Raw genomic sequence first — 17,849 nt, 5'->3', positions numbered from 1 at the left:
GTAAACATATATGCAGTACAATTTGACAACACTGTACTAGAAGTATGGACACAGCACTTTCCTACACAGCTTACAGCAGTTAGAATGTCTTCTCTTAGAGATATTGCAACTGCACTTCTAGAAGGTCTTATTGCCCTCATTTTGTCACCAGTCACTGTGTTCACAGCCCTGTCTTATTTTCTGAACTGTTTTTCTCAGTGCTCTCTACTGGCTCATCTGATTTTGGTCACTGCCTAATCGTGGTTTCAGACTTCGGTCTTCTGCCTGTGCTTCTTCCTCTTTTGGATCTCACACTGTCCCAACTTTATTAAATCTGTATGTCCAGGCCAGACCTTGCTCTGAGCTTATTTTCAGCTACTTACTTACAATCCCATCTTGTTTCCTGCCAGCATTTCAGACTGTACAGTATCTTCCTTCTCTCTCAGAAATTTCTCATTGTCCCTTTGTTTTCTATCTTTGGCAGCCTAGTCATTTATCCTCATTTCATATGTCTGCCACTGTGATATATACATGTAAGAAGCTGTTCTATTAACCTCATGGTCTGATAGGAGGATAAAGATAAGTAAACAGCAACTATACAGTACAGTTAAAGCCGGGCTAGAGGTAAGTTTAGCAGGCTGTGGGTGGGAATATATACAGAGAGAGCTTGCAAGGGAGTAGCTTACACTTTTGAGATCAAAGAAAACTTTTAGGAAGAGATGACCCTTAAGTGGATTCCTGAAAGGGGAGTAGAAGTTAGCACAGCAATAATGGAGGCACCGATAATGGAAGGCTGACTGCATGTTCAGATCTCTAGCATTTACAAAAACATGTAAGTGAAGCTCTGGAAGTAGTATTTTGTTACAGTTTGAGTTCAGCATTTGAGGAAGTGACCTATGTAGCACTGAAGAGTAAATAATTCTATGAAGAATTTTGTTTACTTTTCTAAGAGTGTGGGAGTTTTTCCTTGAAAACTGTGGATAAACATTAATGAATTTTGAGCAGGGGAGTGGCAGAGTTATGTTTGCATTTTAGTTAGGTTCTTAATTCTAGCAGTGGTATAGATAGATTAGGAGTTAAGGAGACAATTGGGGTGCCCGGGTGGCTTGTTCTTTTGAGCATCTGATTCTTGGTTTCAGCTCAGGTCATGATCCCAGGGTCATGGGATTAGCCTCGCATCTGGCTGAGCATGGATTGTGCTTTGGATTCTCTCTGTCTCTCTCCTCCTTTCACATGCACTCTATTTCTAAATTAAAAAGAAAAAAAAAAGAGTTGAGACAAGTAAGTAAAGATAGCAGCCAGACTTTTTTATAAATGAGAGAAGCAGGGGGTACCTGGGTGGCTCAGTCGGTTGAGCGTCCGACTTCGGCTCAGGTCATGATCTCACACTCCGTGAGTTCAAGCCCCATGTCAGGATCTGTGCTGACAGCTCAGAGCCTGGAGCCTGCTTCAGATTCTGTGTCTTCCTATCTCTCTGCCCCTCCCCCACTCATGCGCTGTCTCTCTGTCAAAAATAAGCAAACATTAAAAAATTAAAAAAAAAATAAATGAGAGAAGCAGGCATTATGATTTAAAGTGATAATAAGTATATATATTTAATTTTGTGGGGGCCAAATAAATGCTTCAGCATGTCTGTAGCTATCATGTGATCTTTGTGGTAACCTATGTGATTTTCAAATTGCAGGTTGCAACCCATTAGATTATGATCAGCATTTGAACACATAATTTAAGTAGATCAATATAGACAAGAACAGAAAATACTGAAAAAGTATTAGGTGTAGTAAGAGTAAACATTTCCAGAAAGTTTATTTTTCTGGTGTGTGTTTGTGTGTATAAAATCGGTAGGGAAATAGCAATCTAGTACACACAGATGTTCATGTAAAACATATTTCTTACTCTGTTAGCTGTCATCAGAAAAGTTTAGAAGTTATTAATCCAGGTGAGAAATTAAAAGAGTCTGCAGTAAGAGATGCTAGTCTCTTAGGGTGATGATAAGATGTGTCCTTGTAATTAGTTGTAAGGAGGTAGAAGAAAAGAAGAGTGGAACCAAGGTTGATTCCTCTGGCTTAGGCAGTATTCTTTGTGTAACTGAGTTAGCAGTTTTCAAAACTACATCGTTTCTCTTTCCTCAAAAATCTTAGTTCCTGTGTTTCCTCTCTTTGGTAACTTGCTCAGTAATTCAGATAACTACCAGTGGAATCAGAGTGCCTGGAATCACGAGTGTTCTCAAGGAACAGTGTTCCATCCTGGAGATGAATTTTGAGTGTTATGCCAAGCATGATCTCACCCAAAGGCCTTTGCATTTGCCCAAACTTTTGTGTGGAGTGTTATACCTCTGATATCTGCACGATTCATCCAGGTCTCTGCTCAAATGTTACCTCATTACAGGGGCCTTTCCTGATTTTCTCTGTTTAAATCAGGTCCCTCTGCACCCATCCCTTTACTTTGCCTTATTTTTTCCTAACCTTTTCTTAGGAAAATTTATAAACATGCAGAAAACTTTAAATAATTTTTCAGTGAACATCCCAATGTCTACCACTGCATTCTGTAATTTACATTTTACCCTATTTGCTTTATCTCCTAACTCTGCCTCTCTCTATCCATCTAATTTTTAAATGTAATTCAATAAGTTGCAGACATCAGTACATTTAGTTCCCTCAGTACTTTAGCTTGTATGTCATTAACTGGAGTTCAATATTTGTGTAAAGTTTTTTAGGTAAAGTTTACATAGAAGGACATGCCCAAGTCTTAACCATACTATTTTGATGGGTTTCAACAAACACATACATCGATTAACCCAAACCCTTACTAAGATTTCAGATATTACCATTATCCCAGAAAGTTCTCTAAAGTACCTTTTTCAGTCAATCACCGTTCTGATTTTTTTTTCCACTATAGGTTTTAGTTTTTCCTGTTACAGAATTAATATAAATGAAATCAGTGTGAACGCTTTGGAGTAGGGTTCTTCTAATCAGCATAACTTGTGTTATGTTAATCACCACATGACACATATTTGTTTGTTGGCAATTTTCTTTCCACTAGACTAGAAAGGGCTTAAGTTTGTCCGTTTCGGTATTCTTTGTACCCAAAACCATCCCTGCTATGTAGCAGGTACTTGATAAATACTTGTTAAATAAGTGAGTTAGTGCTTGATTAAATGATTTTGAGTGAGTGAACAATTGGGCAAAAGCCCTGGCTTGTAAATGCTTCTGAGGAAATGATTAACAAGGTCAAAACTACTGAAAAATTCAAGTAAGATAAGAACTGAAAGTCACCAATTGAATGTAACTACAAAGAGATTATTTATTGTTGACCTTTGACAAGCAGTTTCTGAGAAATAGAGCTGCATTCAGAGTGCTGTGTGATGGAGTGAATGGGAGGGGTAGAAGTGTGTAGTAAACTTTTAAGGAGTAAGAGCTAGTGGACACAGAGAAAGAGGAATGTTTGGGGGAAATTTCAGGAAAAGATACAGAGCTGAGGATCAGTTTTTCTTTCATAAAAGGAGAGAGACTTTAAAGTAGTGAGCTTCTGATGGGTAGGAGTTTGTGGACATAGGTTAGCAGTAGAGGAGAGAGGTAACCATTCTTCATGGTTTATGAGTAGGCAAGTCTTACTATCTACCCCATTATCCAAGTTTGAAATCAGCAGTTATTCAAGAAGTAACTAAATTTTCTTATTCTTATTGTAATATATTTCACAAAATTCTTCCACATTTACTTATTGTTTTAAAGCAAGTTCCTTGTTCAGTGGTAGGTTTGGAAATTTTATATACAATGTCTTAGTGAGACTATATCTAAATACTAGAAAGGAGAGTATTATGGTTGGGTGAAGTGTGGCATTTATAAATTAGCACCTAAATCTATGAAATTAAAGAACTCTACTGAGAAGTCTTATTCAGCCAGGTAATTTGCACTTACTGGGAAGTATTCATGAATTTTCACTACGGGGACGTTCTGATCTCTTGCCAATTCCAGCCCACCGCTTGTATATGACCCACAGGCACAGCTCTAGCAGGCTGTCACTGTGAGTCACCCAGACCAATCCAGAATATCACCCTTTGCTCTGTACCATCCTTTCTCCCCACCAGTACCTTCTTCTGTCCTTGCTGCCCAATGCCTTAGTCACCACCTACACATTGGGGACTCACTTGTGACAACTGCCATGCCCCAAGAGGTAGAATCTCACTTTGGAGTGACAGCTCAGCAAGTTGCCTCCCCTTGGACTGGCTGCTAGGAAAATGAGGTGGGGCCACGACAGGAGTTTTTGCTCTTATTATGTAAGTACTTACAAATATTATTGACTTTGCCTTTTCACCCACAAAGCCTAAAATATTTACTCTCTGGCACTTTACAGAAAAAATTTAAGAAAGGTAAATTCTGTTAAGAGCAAAACCACTGAAATCTGGAAGTGAACCCGTTTTAGAAAAATTAAGAACCAGTGGCTAGCATTATGCTTGGAACGTGAGTGCTTACTGAGTATTTGTTGAGTGTTAAGTTGGGAATATTTGCAGTTTATCTGAGATAAACCTAGAAAAGGACTTCGTAGCCCATTATATAGATGGAATACTTGGTTATGTTTATTTTTTCCCTCAATCTTAAAATTTGTTTCTGATCACAAAGCTAACACATGAGCAAATAAAATACTTAAGTCATACAGAAACACTCAGAGAGTGGTGTCTATATTTTATTCTGGCAGTAAATATTTGAGAGCTTCTCTGTATCAGACTTTATTCCAGGCCTGGGATATTCAGAGGGCCAAGAGAGCCTAAGACTCTGCTGCTGTGAAGGGTGTGTAACAGCAGGCTGAGCAGCTGGGGCCTTGCATACATAACCTACTCAGTAATGTCATATAGTGACAGATTCTATGAGGAAAGATAGAAGTAGGTGAAGAGGTTAGAGAGTAACTGTGTAAATTACTGTTTTGCATACATTTATAGAATTACTTTAAGAAACTGGTATCACATTCTACATGGTGTTTTTCATTTTCAGGTGGTTTTTATTTATTTTTTCAAGCTTTCATTTTAATTCTAGTTAACATATAATATTAGTTTCAGAAAGATTTTTTTTTAAGTCTATTTATTTATTTTAAGAGAGAGTGAGAGCACAGGAAGGGTAATGAGAGACGGAGGGATAGAGAATCCCAAGCAGTCTCCTCACTGTCAGTGTGGGACTCGAACCCATTAACTGTGAAATCATGACCTGAGCTGAAACCAAGAGTCAGATGCTTAACTGACCAAGCCACCCAGGCAGCCACCCTTTTTTAGATTTTTTTTTAAGTCTATTTATTTATTTTGAGAGAGGGAGCTAGAGCGCAGGAGTGGGAAGAGAGAGAGGGAGAGATAGAGAATACTAGTTTCAAGTGTAGGGTTTAGTGATTTATCACTTACATGTAACACCCAGTGCTCATCACAGTAAGTGCCCTTCTTAGTACCCATCACTCATTTAACCTATCCCCCCACCCACCTCCCCTCCAGCAAACCTTAGTTTTTTCTCTGTAGAGATTTTAAAAAGGGACTGAAAGCACATCTCATACTCATCAGAATGGCATTAGAGTTCTTAGAATCAATGCAGAAAGCTGTTAAGCCAACTTAAAATGCTGAGGGAAACTAAATGCAACCTGATTTCTGTAATCAGCCAAACTGTTGAGTGTGTGCATAGAATAAATACATTTTCAGATATCCTCGGTTTCCAAAGTTCATTTCCTGTGTATCCTTTGTTAACAAGCTACCAGGACTCGTGTTTCTCTAAAATTAGCTACTGAGGGGTGCCTGGGTGGCTTAGTCGATTAAGCCTCCAACTAACTCTTGGTTTCAACTCAGGTCTTGATCTCCCGGTTTCCTGAGTTCGAGCCCCACGTTGGGCTCTTCCCTGGTGGTACAGAGCCTGCTTGAGATTCCCCGTCTCCGTCTCTCTCTGCCCTTCTCTCACTCGTGCTGTTTCTGTCCCTCTTAAAATAAATAAATGAACTTCAAAAAATAAATAAATAAAATTAGCTACTGAATGTGAAAGGCATGGGCTTCAGATCTCAGGTGTCTGATAGAAAGGGAGTGAAAGGAATCACCAGCATGATGGTAAAAGGGGGCCCAAGATGGCAGATGTGCCGCAGGCTTCTCAGTTGGCCAGACAGGATCAGCAACTCATTGTGAGGCAGAGCTGTGATTGGTAAATACCTGATGAGTCTGAATATTTTGAGAGGACATATATACAGGTGGAGAAGTTTTGGGAGTGAAATTAATAAATACATAGAAACTAAGAAAATGGGAAGAAAGGAGACAAAAGAAATATTATGTTCCATGACTCAGCTGTCAGGAGAGTTTTACATCATATAAGGGAAGGACACAGAATATGTGTGTATGTGGAATGGTCGAAGGAGGGTAAGTGTTACAGTGTACGTGTAGATGGATGCAGGAGAGAGACTTCAGCTGAAACTCTCATAGTGAGAAATCAATATACAATGTTTGAGATGAAATCTAAAATAGTAAAATAAGCTTATTAATATAAAAAGAGGTAAATACTAAAAGAATTGGCTGACACAGTTGAAAATGTTGCTTTTGTGGAAGGGAAAATGAAGTTAAGGGGACATTAGGCACTGTTTTTTGTAGTGAGCCCTGTAGACTGTATGTGTGAAGGTGTATGTATATCATTATACAACTATGAATGTATAAAATTATGTGAAAATATGTATAATTTTGATAAAAAATATTTGTAAAAGATGGAAATCTGTAAGTTTTGCTATAGAATTGCAATAAAAATTCAAGAACTGATTATAGGAATTAATACCTAAAAATAACAAAACTACCATTATCAGGAGGTTCTTGAAATTTCGTGTGTATATATATACATATATATATATGTATATATATATATTTTTTTTTAACGTTTATTTATTTTTGAGACAGAGAGAGACAGAGCATGAACAGGGGAGGGTCAGAGAGAGAGGGAGACACAGAATCGGAAATAGGCTCCAGGCTCTGAACTGTCAGCACAGAGCCTGACGCGGGGCTCGAACTCACGGACCGTGAGATCATGACCTGAGCTGAAGTCGGACGCTTAACCGACTGAGCCACCCAGGCACCCCGAAATTTCGTATATTTTTAAGACATTTGTTTTTGGCTGTTGAGCTTTCGTACAAATCAATAGCCCATTGATAGTGTTACAGATATTCCCGAAATGTCTTTAAAATGAAATTCCATATTGGAATCCTGCCTTCCAATGAACTTTTATTATTAAGTGAAAATACATAAAATCTGAAGTTTCAGAGGTTTTTTTTTTAGTGAAATGTTTTTTTGTAAGAAATATTTGAATTTTTGTAGTATAGGGTAGCATGAATATTCCAAAGTAGGATTTTATACAGCAGAGATTTTTTTTCATTTTAACAGTTTTTTATTTTAAGTTGTATATCAGGTTACTTTATTCTTGCATCTTCTCAATTGCCCTATTTCTCAATTTGCCCTATTCCTTTCCTAACATGGCAAGATTTGGCTTTACGTTCAAGGATCTTTTAGTAGTCTTTGTCCAGTTTTAATCTAGTGATAACCAGCTCGCTTGGGTGAGTGCCCACAAGGACAGTTGTGCCTTTTGCCTTCTCTTGCTGAACTCGTTAAATGTAAATGATGTATTTCTTCTGTAAACCTGGACTGCTTTGCCAATTTGCTGACCTTTATAGTGTCCTCACACAACCTTACTTTATCATCCTTTTGGATGGGCATGGATCGAATGTTGTACTTCTGTCTCAGCTCTTTGGAAAGAGAGGAGGATAAAATCTTCTCCGAATGTGGGGAGGTGCATTGAAATATCTTTCATGGTTCTTGCTCTGGTTAGAAGTCACAAAGGGATTGAACTTCATTTTGGCCACTGGTGCTTCAGCAGTGGCCACAAAAGGGAAGAGAGCAACAGGGATTGTTTAATAGATCGATTTAACAACTTACATGATTCTGAGTCAGTTGTAAAGTTGGGCATTTTTATTATTCATAATTCTGTTGAAACATTTTGTGACTTGTTTGTCGGTGAGCTTAATTAAGCAAACTAGTAAATTTTTTTGCATGCCTTTTTAAAGTAAATGTGTGTGTATGTGTATACCTTGCTTAGGGAATAGCTTAATATGTATGGTCATTGTGTAAGAAAGTAATAATGACCTTTGTAATCTAAAAAGAATCAAATTGGGCCCCTGAGTTTAAGAGAAAACAAAGTTCTTCCATTTAGTCTACTTTCAATTGAAAACAAGAATATTAAACTCAGAAATATTATGTTTTATATTTAACATTTTTCTTCTATACCATATTACAGAAAGAACAGAGAAGAAACAGGAATCACAGAGAAGAAAATGAGAGTAGGGAAAATAAGAGATTGAGAGTCTTTGAGATAAAACAGGAAAAGATGAAATTGGAATGTTCATAAACAGAGTTTTACTGAAAACAAGAGGGAAATAGCTGTACACAAAAAGAAGACACTATGCATATAGAAGAATTTTCATGGAGCAGTGTCACCACATACTTCTTTAATGCAATATCTATAAAATCTTATAGATGTGTATTTTTTAAATTGCAGGCAGAAGTGGATATTACCTCATTAACATTTTGTGCCTTGAGTGTGGTAATAGGCTGAAAGTTCCTCTACCTTTAATTAAACTTGTCTTTTCTGATGAATTTCTGATAATTTTCTGGTGATAAATTATATAAATTAGTAACTTTTAAAAACATTAGATATTTATCCTCCTGTACTGACTATGTATCTACTGAGTTGCCAGTACTATTAATAAAAAGGTAATAATTAGGAACTGAAAAGACACTAATAATTGGGAAAAGAAATTTTATATGCGTGTGTATATATTATATAACCTTTTAAAGTAAAACTTATTTGCAATTTTCCTGAATACAAGAAGGAATTATTTTTCAGGTTGTCTTATTTTGGTATCTTTTAGTTTCATTTTTGCATTTTTATTAAAGGTGGGAACAGAGAAAAGATCCTCATGGTAGAACCTATTACGTGGATCATAACACTCGAACAACCACATGGGAGAGGCCACAACCTTTACCTCCAGGGTAATGTGGCATCTTTATTCATCTCCAGTTGTGTTTTATCGTACATTTGATTTCTTAAATTTATTACAACATAAAATGATTCTTTCCTTGTGCATGTTATATTTTCCTTCATTTATTTGTGAATAATGACTGTTCAGTAAATGAGATTTGTTATATTGTATCTCTTTTACTATTAGTCTGAAGGGGCTTCCTCAAGAGGTTATCAAACACTGGCATGTGTTACTGTAGAGTAGCTGTAGAATTTTGGTTCAGTTTTAGTGCTTGTCATTCATTATATTTTAAGGAATGAAAAGCATATTTAGGAAAATTTATGTGTGTGTTCTCCAAAGGTAGTGATCTAAGCTGTATTATTTCATGAGATCTAATGACATAAGAGACGTTAGAGTAGTTCAAAGTTATGATCTAAAAGATTGCTACAAGTAAAATTATATTACATTATGGCTAAAATTATAGACAGTCTTAAATGAATAAAAATATTTCTATTACACACTATATAAATTCATGCCGTTAGGCTGTATTCACAAAATTGGTCTTCCTTTTCATTTGTGCTCTTATCTTTAATAGCTCTTCATACATATTGTGCTGATAGCTGGTTGAGTTATACTGTTTATATTCTCCTAGAACTCTCTGCCTGGACTGGCAGTATCTCCTTATTGTCTTTGCTTCTTAGAATATGTCCTTCCAGATGCAACTTAAAGTCCACTAATATAAAACACATTCAAAGTCCAGAATATGCACAAAAATACGTTATTTTTATGTGATGGTTGCTGATAGGATTCCTAAGTCATTGTATAAGTTAATGGCTTATAGAAGTGTTTGTGAGAGAGGGGATGGGGGCATAATAGGAGGACCCTAGGCTTGCCTCGTCCCTCGAACATAGCTAGATAACTAAGTTAATGGCATGAATTGGCTTTAGGGTTAACTGAACCCTGGAGGATGGGGAGAACTCTGGTTGGTGGAGAAATAGGGAAGGGCATTTTGTTTTGAGGGAATATTCAGAAAAAAAAGGGATGACAAAATGAAACATCTACATTTGAGACCAGCAAGTAGTTGATTTGGCTATTATGTGGGCCTCTTAAAAGATCTTAGGGGAGATGAGGCTGAAATGGTGAATGGGTTCATTTTTATGCTGTGCCGGAGAGCCATGATAGGTGGAATGACATGATTCGATCTGCATTTGTGTTCAGCAGCTGTGTAACAGCAGGATGTTGAAGACCTGTAAGAACTGAGTTACAACCCTGAATGTAGGCAGTGGCTAGAGGGACAGATTACTAGGTATATAGTAAGCGCTCAGTAACTTATCAAGAAAAAGAGGGTGGTCAGATTGATACAGAGACTGTTCAGTCTTTGGCCCCCTTTTTAGAAATCATGTAGTGGTAGAACGGGAAGATAATTTACCTAAAAAGCAAGTTACATGTTTGTAATTTCTCTGAAGAATATCAGTGTTCACATTTTTTTGAAGTTGTTTGCTCATGTCTCAGACTTGATTTTTAAATCATGTGAGTTAGGTGTTAATTACTTTCCAGTTTCTTATATTAAGACATTCTTGCTTACTTTTTATTAATGCTTATCCTGTGGTAGTTGGGAAAGAAGAGTTGATGATCGTGGAAGAGTTTATTATGTGGATCACAACACCAGAACAACAACCTGGCAGCGGCCTACCATGGAGTCTGTTCGAAATTTTGAACAGTGGCAGTCTCAGCGGAACCAATTGCAGGGAGCTATGCAACAGTTCAACCAACGATACCTCTATTCGGTAATTAGCAGCACATTGTACGATATCAACACAACTTTTTCCTTCAGGCATTTGCTCTTTTCGACTTTGGTGGTTTTTAAATGTTATAGACTGCATTGCAAGACATTTTTTATTTACTCTTTAATAAGATATAAGTATTTCTGATACACATACACACTTTAAGCTTTTTTTTTTTTTAATTCTAGTTTACTAACATTAAGTACATACTGTTTTTGTCTTTACTAAATGGTAGTTTTCATAAATGAATTTCTTAATGAAATAATTTGTCTTTACTAACTCCCCAATCCTCCACCTTTAATTAGAATCATTTTGCTTGCTTTAAACCAAACCAGTTACCTCCTGATTTTACTTAAGGCCAGTCTTGCCATTTTCCAGCTGTTCTCATTCCCATCTCAGAATCTCAGAAACAACACTTTCATGTGTTTTGGCCTACCGAAGATATTCCTGGGGTTGGAGATGGTTTTGTCCAAAAAATCTAATGCTGTCTGAAAATTTGACCAATTGATGGTTCATTTATTGCTGTAAACAAACATCTACAAGAAGACTTGGGGTAGCGGGTAATCTCTGTTAAATAGATTTGATCACAGGAAGTGGAAAATACAAATTTTAAGTACTGGGCATCTCTGGATAGTGTTTTGAGGCAACTTGAAAACCCAGAATGTGGAGGCTAGCAAATAGGAATTAGGGAAGACACAAAAAGAAAACCTAAATAACTTTTTTTCAGAATCCTGCCTCAGGCTGGCTCTTTCAACTCCCATTTTCTTCAGAGGTTAAGTAATAAGTTCTCATTTGCAGTCTGACCCACTCACCTGGTTTTCTGTGGCCAGCAGAGAGGGACAGGGCCAGCCCAGCCTTCATAGCGTCTCCTGCTGCCACCAGTTTCTGGTCCTTCGGTAACTTGTACAGAAATCTGTGCTAAGGTTTCACTGTTCAGCTGTATGTAGTAAACAAGAAATTATGTACTTTGTGCTTTTGTACATTATGTACTGTGTGCTTTTGCTGTCTGTATACATGAAAACCTTAGGGAAACAGGGCAAAATTAGTTCAGAGGGATGTATTAGAAATGTGTTCTCCTGCATAGAACACCTTTAAACAGACTGAGATGTAATTACCTAAGTATATACAAGTCTGGGGTGAAAGTCCAGAGCTAACACTACATTGGCTCAGTAATGCCACCTGGTACCCAGGTTCTTGGTACATCCTTATCATGCTTCATGCTTCACCTTTATCATACAGAGCTGTTGCCCTTTGGACTTCATTCTCTGTTGTAGGCAAGAAGGAAGGGAAAGGGGAATGAGAAGGGCAGATGACTTTTATCTAGTAAGCCCTGCCTTTTTGCTTGGAAAGGGATGCCCTTACCAGGGACTTCTGACAGTAGCTCGCTGGCCAGAATTGGTCATTCTACCAACCCAGCTGGGAATGGAATATTAGATGGATACATTTCTGCCTCGAAGAAAACAGTGGTTTGGGTGTCAAGGAGGGAGGAGTGGGAAATTGATACTGGGTAAAATTAACAGTATCTGTTATAAGGTTATAAAATATGTATCATTTTATCATATACTTTATCATTAAGAAATAATTTTTCAGGTGATAGTTTTTGTATTTGTCATTCTTACAGTATGTAAGCATGAATGTGTTTTGTATATGAATACACAAAAGATGCTAATATTAAAAGTATTTGTATAAAGATGATACTGGATTTTAATATTGGTTTTATTAATAGGCATTTGTTGAAAAAAAATTTTTTAATGTTTGTTTATTTTTGAGAGAGAGAGGCAGAGCACGAGTGGGGGAGGGACAGAGAGAGAGGGAGACACAGAATCCGAAGCAGGCTCCAGGCTCTGAGCTGTCAGCACAGAATTAGGCATTTGTTTTAAAAAGAACTGATTAGTATTGTATTTCTAAACAAGTAGTTTTCATTTAAACACAATTTTCTATATGCTCTTCTCTCATTTCACTCCTGTAGATTATTATGGAAGGGCTAAGAAATTAAAATATTGATGTCAGTATTAGTTATTTCTAAGTCATCTTTAAAAAACTAGTAATTTTATCAACTGATTGACTCCTCGTAACTCATGACATGTTTAAATGTACTTTGTGTCTTGAAATGACTGTATTCACATTCCTTTATCATTTTTTAGAAAATTATTATAAAATGTGGTTCTATCAAGTATTCGGTTTATCTCTGCTTTTATATTAAAGTACTGTTCTTTTTTTTTCCCCTCGAACCCTTTCTCCAATCAGGCTTCAATGTTAGCTGCAGAAAATGACCCATATGGGCCTTTGCCACCAGGCTGGGGTAAGCTGATATGTTGTTGGTAAAAATATCTGAAGATATATGTAATAAATAGTTATTAAATGCTGTGCTCACTCTATTTTTTAGAAAAAAGAGTGGATTCAACTGACAGGGTTTACTTTGTGAATCATAATACAAAAACAACCCAGTGGGAAGATCCAAGAACTCAAGGGTATGTGTGTACTACAGCCTTACTTAAGTAATATTACATGCATCTGTAGGTATAATCAAGTAAACCTTGATTCAGATGTTTTTAGTACCTAGAAAATGTTCACCCTGTGATTATAACTTTATGTATTAGCTTACAGAATGAAGAACCCCTGCCAGAAGGGTGGGAAATCAGGTATACTCGGGAAGGCGTTAGGTACTTTGTTGATCATAATACAAGAACAACAACATTCAAAGATCCTCGCAATGGGAAGTCATCTGTGTAAGTGAAAACCTAAAGTACTTAAGTGTTGTTTAATGACATAAAAATTTAGCCTCAACTTCAGCAACAGATTGTACTCTGTCAATCAAGAAAACCTATACAAGTAATAGCTCAGTATACGTACATCTTTGCTTTATGTTACTACGGAATGAATTTGTAGTACATAATGTGTTAATGATGGCAAATATTTATCTAGTGATTACTGTATGTGGGGGATTGTTCTAAGCACTTTGTATAAACTAGCTCATTTTATTTCCCAACAGCCCCTTGAGGTGTATACTATTATTTTCCCTTTTTCAGTGCAGAAACTGAGGCTTAGGGGACATAACTAACTTGTGCAAAATCAGATGGCAAGTAATGGAGCTGGTTTCAGACCGAGGTAGTCTGTGCACAGATTTAACAGTCACATCGTGCCACTGCAGTGTGAAGGAATGAGATGTCAACAAATTTGAATCTTCCAGATAAAAAGACCTTAAAGTAGAGCTCACCTTCATCCTTACTCTTAAGTGTGGTATCTTTGCATCACTAAGAAAATAGTTTTATGAAAGGTTTTTTTCAAATTTCCTACTGTCATATCTACCCACCTACCAGCATCTGTCTTCCCTCTTAATCCTATAGGTGAACTATCATTGTTCCTATCAAAGGCCAGTGCCTTTACTGGCACACTAGATCTTTCCCCCTTCCCATTTAATTGTTGTAGCAATTGTCATCTTTCTATCTTCCATCATCAGTTTTTCTTCCTCTACTGAATTATTCTCATCACCTGTGATTTCTCCTAGATTGAAAACAAATAAACAGGGGTCCCTGGGTGGTGCTCAGTTGGTTAAGCAACAGACTCTTGATTCCAGCTCAGGTCATGATCTCACGGTTTGTGGGATCAACCCCTACATTGGGCTCTGCACTGATAGCACAGAGCCTGCTTATAATTCTCTCTCTCCTCCCTGCCCACCTGCCCCCCCTCCCCACTCTCTGTGCCTCTACTGCATACACGCTGTCTCTCTAAATAAAGAAATAAACCTTTTAAAATAAAATTTAAAAAAACACAACTTTTTACCTTTCAAATTCATTCCGTGAAAGTTCATTTTTATTGTTGCCCCTTACAGGAAAAGTACCTGAAAGCGTTGTCTCTATATTGCAGTTTCTAATTACTCTTTCAAACAGATTACAAGGAGTTTTACCCTGAACTTGTTAAGGGCACCAACAACCTCCACATTGTTAATTGTTAATCCAGGGGTTGGTTGCAGTCCTGTCTCATTTGATTTAGGAGCATTTGACATAATACATTTGACACAATACGTTTTTAGCCATCTCAACTTCAGAGTGTGTCCAGAATCCCGTTATGTCTTACCATGTCCACTGCCACTACTTTGGTCAACTGGAGTGCACAGTGCCTCTCTGCTTTCTGTCCACACCTCATATAATGTTATTCTCCATAGAGCAGCAAGTAGTAAAAAGTCATTCCTTTGCACAAAACTATCCAGTGATTTCCATCTCAGTGAAAAGCAGATTCCTCACAATGGCCTCCAAGGCCTTAAAAAATGTGATCCCCGTTACCTCTTCAACTTCATCTCTGTTTTCTCTCCTTATTCACACTGCTTCAGCTTCACTGGCCACGTAGCTCTGCCTCAAGCACCTGGACTTTTACTTCTGGGTCTTAGCTGTTATTCTGCTCTTTCCTCAAATATGTACATGGGTTATGCCCTCCATGTTTTTGTTCAAATATTGATTTGTGAGCCCAACTCTGTTCACCCTTTTCAGGATTAAAACATCTCCCTATACACTCTGTATCCTTTTACATTGCCTTTTCCTCTCTCTCTTTAAAAAAAATTTTTTTAATGTTTATTTTTGAGAGAGAGACAAAGCATGAGTGGGGGAGGGGCAGAGAGAGGGGGAGACACGGAACCTGAGGCAGGCTCCAGGCTCTGAGCTGTCAGCACAGGGCCCGACGTGGGGCTTGAACTCACAGACTGTGAGATCATGACCTGAGCCGAAGTCAGACACTTAACCGACTGAGCCACCCAGGCGCCGTTCTTGTTTTTTCTTTTTGAGGAGGAGTGGTAAGACATTTATCCCCTTCTAACACACTTCGTATATAATTTACTTATTTATTCTGTTTCTTGTTTTTCCACTTCACTGGAATATAACCTCCACAAAAACACATTATCATTACCTGTTAACACATAACACTCTCATCAACTAGAAGAGTGCCAGGTAGTAGTATGTCTTACGTAAATATTTGTTGAATGAATTCACTTGAACCTGACAACACAAGAGAACATTTTGCATCCATTACAAAACGTTCCATAAGATCTTGAAAGTTCTTTATGTATGTATCTTAGGCTCTCCCTCAGTAGGCAGAAGACCCAGGCCTTCTCAGTGTGACTCACACCTGTCCCTTACATGCCACCCACTCTGTCTCTTCTGTCATTTACCAGTTGAGCTGTGTGACCTAGATGTCACTCGTTCTTAGAAATTGATTTTGCTTTGCATACTTTCTCACCAATGTTTAGTTTGAATTGGGCTTAAGATGTGGTAGAATTTCCTTCCCTGTCTTTTCTGTCTAGAGCCTCTATCCTCCTTAGATTTAAGTTATTATCAAAGTTTTTTTTTAATAGTAACAGACTTTAATATTTCATTTAACTTTGTTACAAAAGATCCACCCATATATATATAGTCTTACTTTTGTGTGTGTCCTCATTTTTCAGGCCTCTGAGCCCACTAAATTTATCTTCTTTCCCAGCAAATAGCTTTCCTGTGGTCATTTGTAGGACTCTGGTATACTCCACAATATTATATATCCAACTCTATTGTGAATTAACATGTTTTGTTTTGTTTTTCCTTTAGAACTAAAGGTGGTCCACAGATTGCTTATGAACGCAGCTTTAGGTGGAAACTTGCTCACTTCCGTTATTTGTGCCAGGTACTACAGTGGTAAATAAATCTTATGTTTGTAATCATTTAGTCTTATCTTTGTACTATACAAATACTATAACTTACATGATATCACGATACTATTTTTGTTTTTAGTCTAACGCACTACCCAGTCACGTAAAGATCAATGTATCCCGGCAGACATTGTTCGAAGATTCCTTCCAACAGGTAAGGAAGATTTTATCAGAATAAATAGTACAGCTTGTCAGATTATATTCTATATATCTGAAGGGAGTTACAGTTTAGAAATTTTAAACCATGAACTGCCACTCACTGAGCGTGCATTATAATAATAATCATAATAAACCCCATCATGTATACAGTGATTACCAGATGCTTGACACTGGCATCTTAGGTTTATCATTTCATTTAATTCATCCTCACAACATCCCTTTGAGATAGCTATTATCATTGTGTCCATTTTAAATAAACAGCTTCTGGGGCAAGTTGACACACTTTGACATTTATTTACTTTTCTAAGACTTTATTAACTCAAACAAGTCTTGGTAAATACTACCAAATTAAAATTAAATCAGTATAGATACTCTCTTTCATTCAAGTTTTCCTTCAGTAACCTTAATGTTTATTCTTATCTCTTGTAGCTTTCTGTTTAAAGGTTATGATCTAAAAGAGACCTCATCTGAGCACACTAGTTTAAAATGGCAGTACCTGCTCTCCTATGAGACTTTATTCTTTTCTGTAACACTTATCTGACCCATTTTATTTGTCTCCCTTGTTAGAATGTAAGCTCCATGGTAGCACAGACTACTTCATTTACTGCTGTTATGCTAGTGCCTTGCACATAGCAGGTATTCAGTAAACATTTGGTGAATGAATGAACGAATGGAATATGTCTACCTTTCCTGAATCATCTGCAGAATATTTAAAGATGATAAATCAGGGGTACTTGGGTAGCTCAGTTGGTTAAGTGCCTGACTCTTGATTTCTGCTCAAGTCATGATCTCATGATTGTGAGATACAGCCCTGTGTGGAGCTCTGCACTCAGTATGAAGCCTGCTTAAGATTCTCCCTCTCCCTTTCTTTCTGCCCCTCCCCCACTTGAGCATGCTCATACCCTGCCCCCCAGTATTACAATGATAAACTAAAATTCCTTTTGTATACAGGCACACAAGGACTTTTACATAAACAAGCCCAAATAGAATAACAGCATTCCAGACTCAACAATATTCAGATCCTAGCTGAATTTTACTAGCTGTTGGAATTTGGGCATGATATTTAATATAGCTACTATCAAAAAATTTTTTGGTTTGAGTTAAGTTTTTGGTTTGAGTTAATAAATTCTTAGCTTGTTCTAAGCTCTGTTTGAGCTTTATTTTAGTAAGTATACATCCAAGTTCATGGAAGATTTACTTTGCTCTGTCCTCTGGTGTGGGGAGAATCATGGTCAATTTGATGT

The 17,849-nt window shown here is 37.3% G+C and overlaps 1 protein-coding gene and 1 pseudogene across 10 annotated transcripts in view; one reads left to right on the top strand and one right to left on the bottom strand.

Moving 5' to 3' along the window:
• The window catches only part of WWP1 (WW domain containing E3 ubiquitin protein ligase 1), a 139,123-nt gene that overhangs the window by 86,212 nt on the left and 35,062 nt on the right, over window positions 1-17,849 (top strand). For all 10 annotated transcript variants that reach the window (XM_053208283.1, XM_053208280.1, XM_053208277.1 and 7 more), the window contains 7 exons: window positions 8,924-9,019; window positions 10,601-10,775; window positions 13,020-13,074; window positions 13,159-13,243; window positions 13,373-13,501; window positions 16,346-16,421; window positions 16,529-16,600. In XM_053208283.1, the coding sequence (XP_053064258.1) occupies window positions 8,924-9,019; window positions 10,601-10,775; window positions 13,020-13,074; window positions 13,159-13,243; window positions 13,373-13,501; window positions 16,346-16,421; window positions 16,529-16,600 (688 nt within the window). The remainder of the gene's footprint in view (window positions 1-8,923; window positions 9,020-10,600; window positions 10,776-13,019; window positions 13,075-13,158; window positions 13,244-13,372; window positions 13,502-16,345; window positions 16,422-16,528; window positions 16,601-17,849) is intronic.
• Window positions 6,764-8,868, bottom strand: LOC113600667 (60S ribosomal protein L26-like; annotated as a pseudogene).

The sequence above is a fragment of the Acinonyx jubatus genome, chromosome F2 (assembly GCF_027475565.1).
Source record: "Acinonyx jubatus isolate Ajub_Pintada_27869175 chromosome F2, VMU_Ajub_asm_v1.0, whole genome shotgun sequence".
NCBI lineage: Eukaryota > Metazoa > Chordata > Mammalia > Carnivora > Felidae > Acinonyx > Acinonyx jubatus.
The sequence above is the reverse complement of the archived record's forward strand: the minus strand, read 5'-3'. Positions and strand labels throughout refer to the sequence as shown.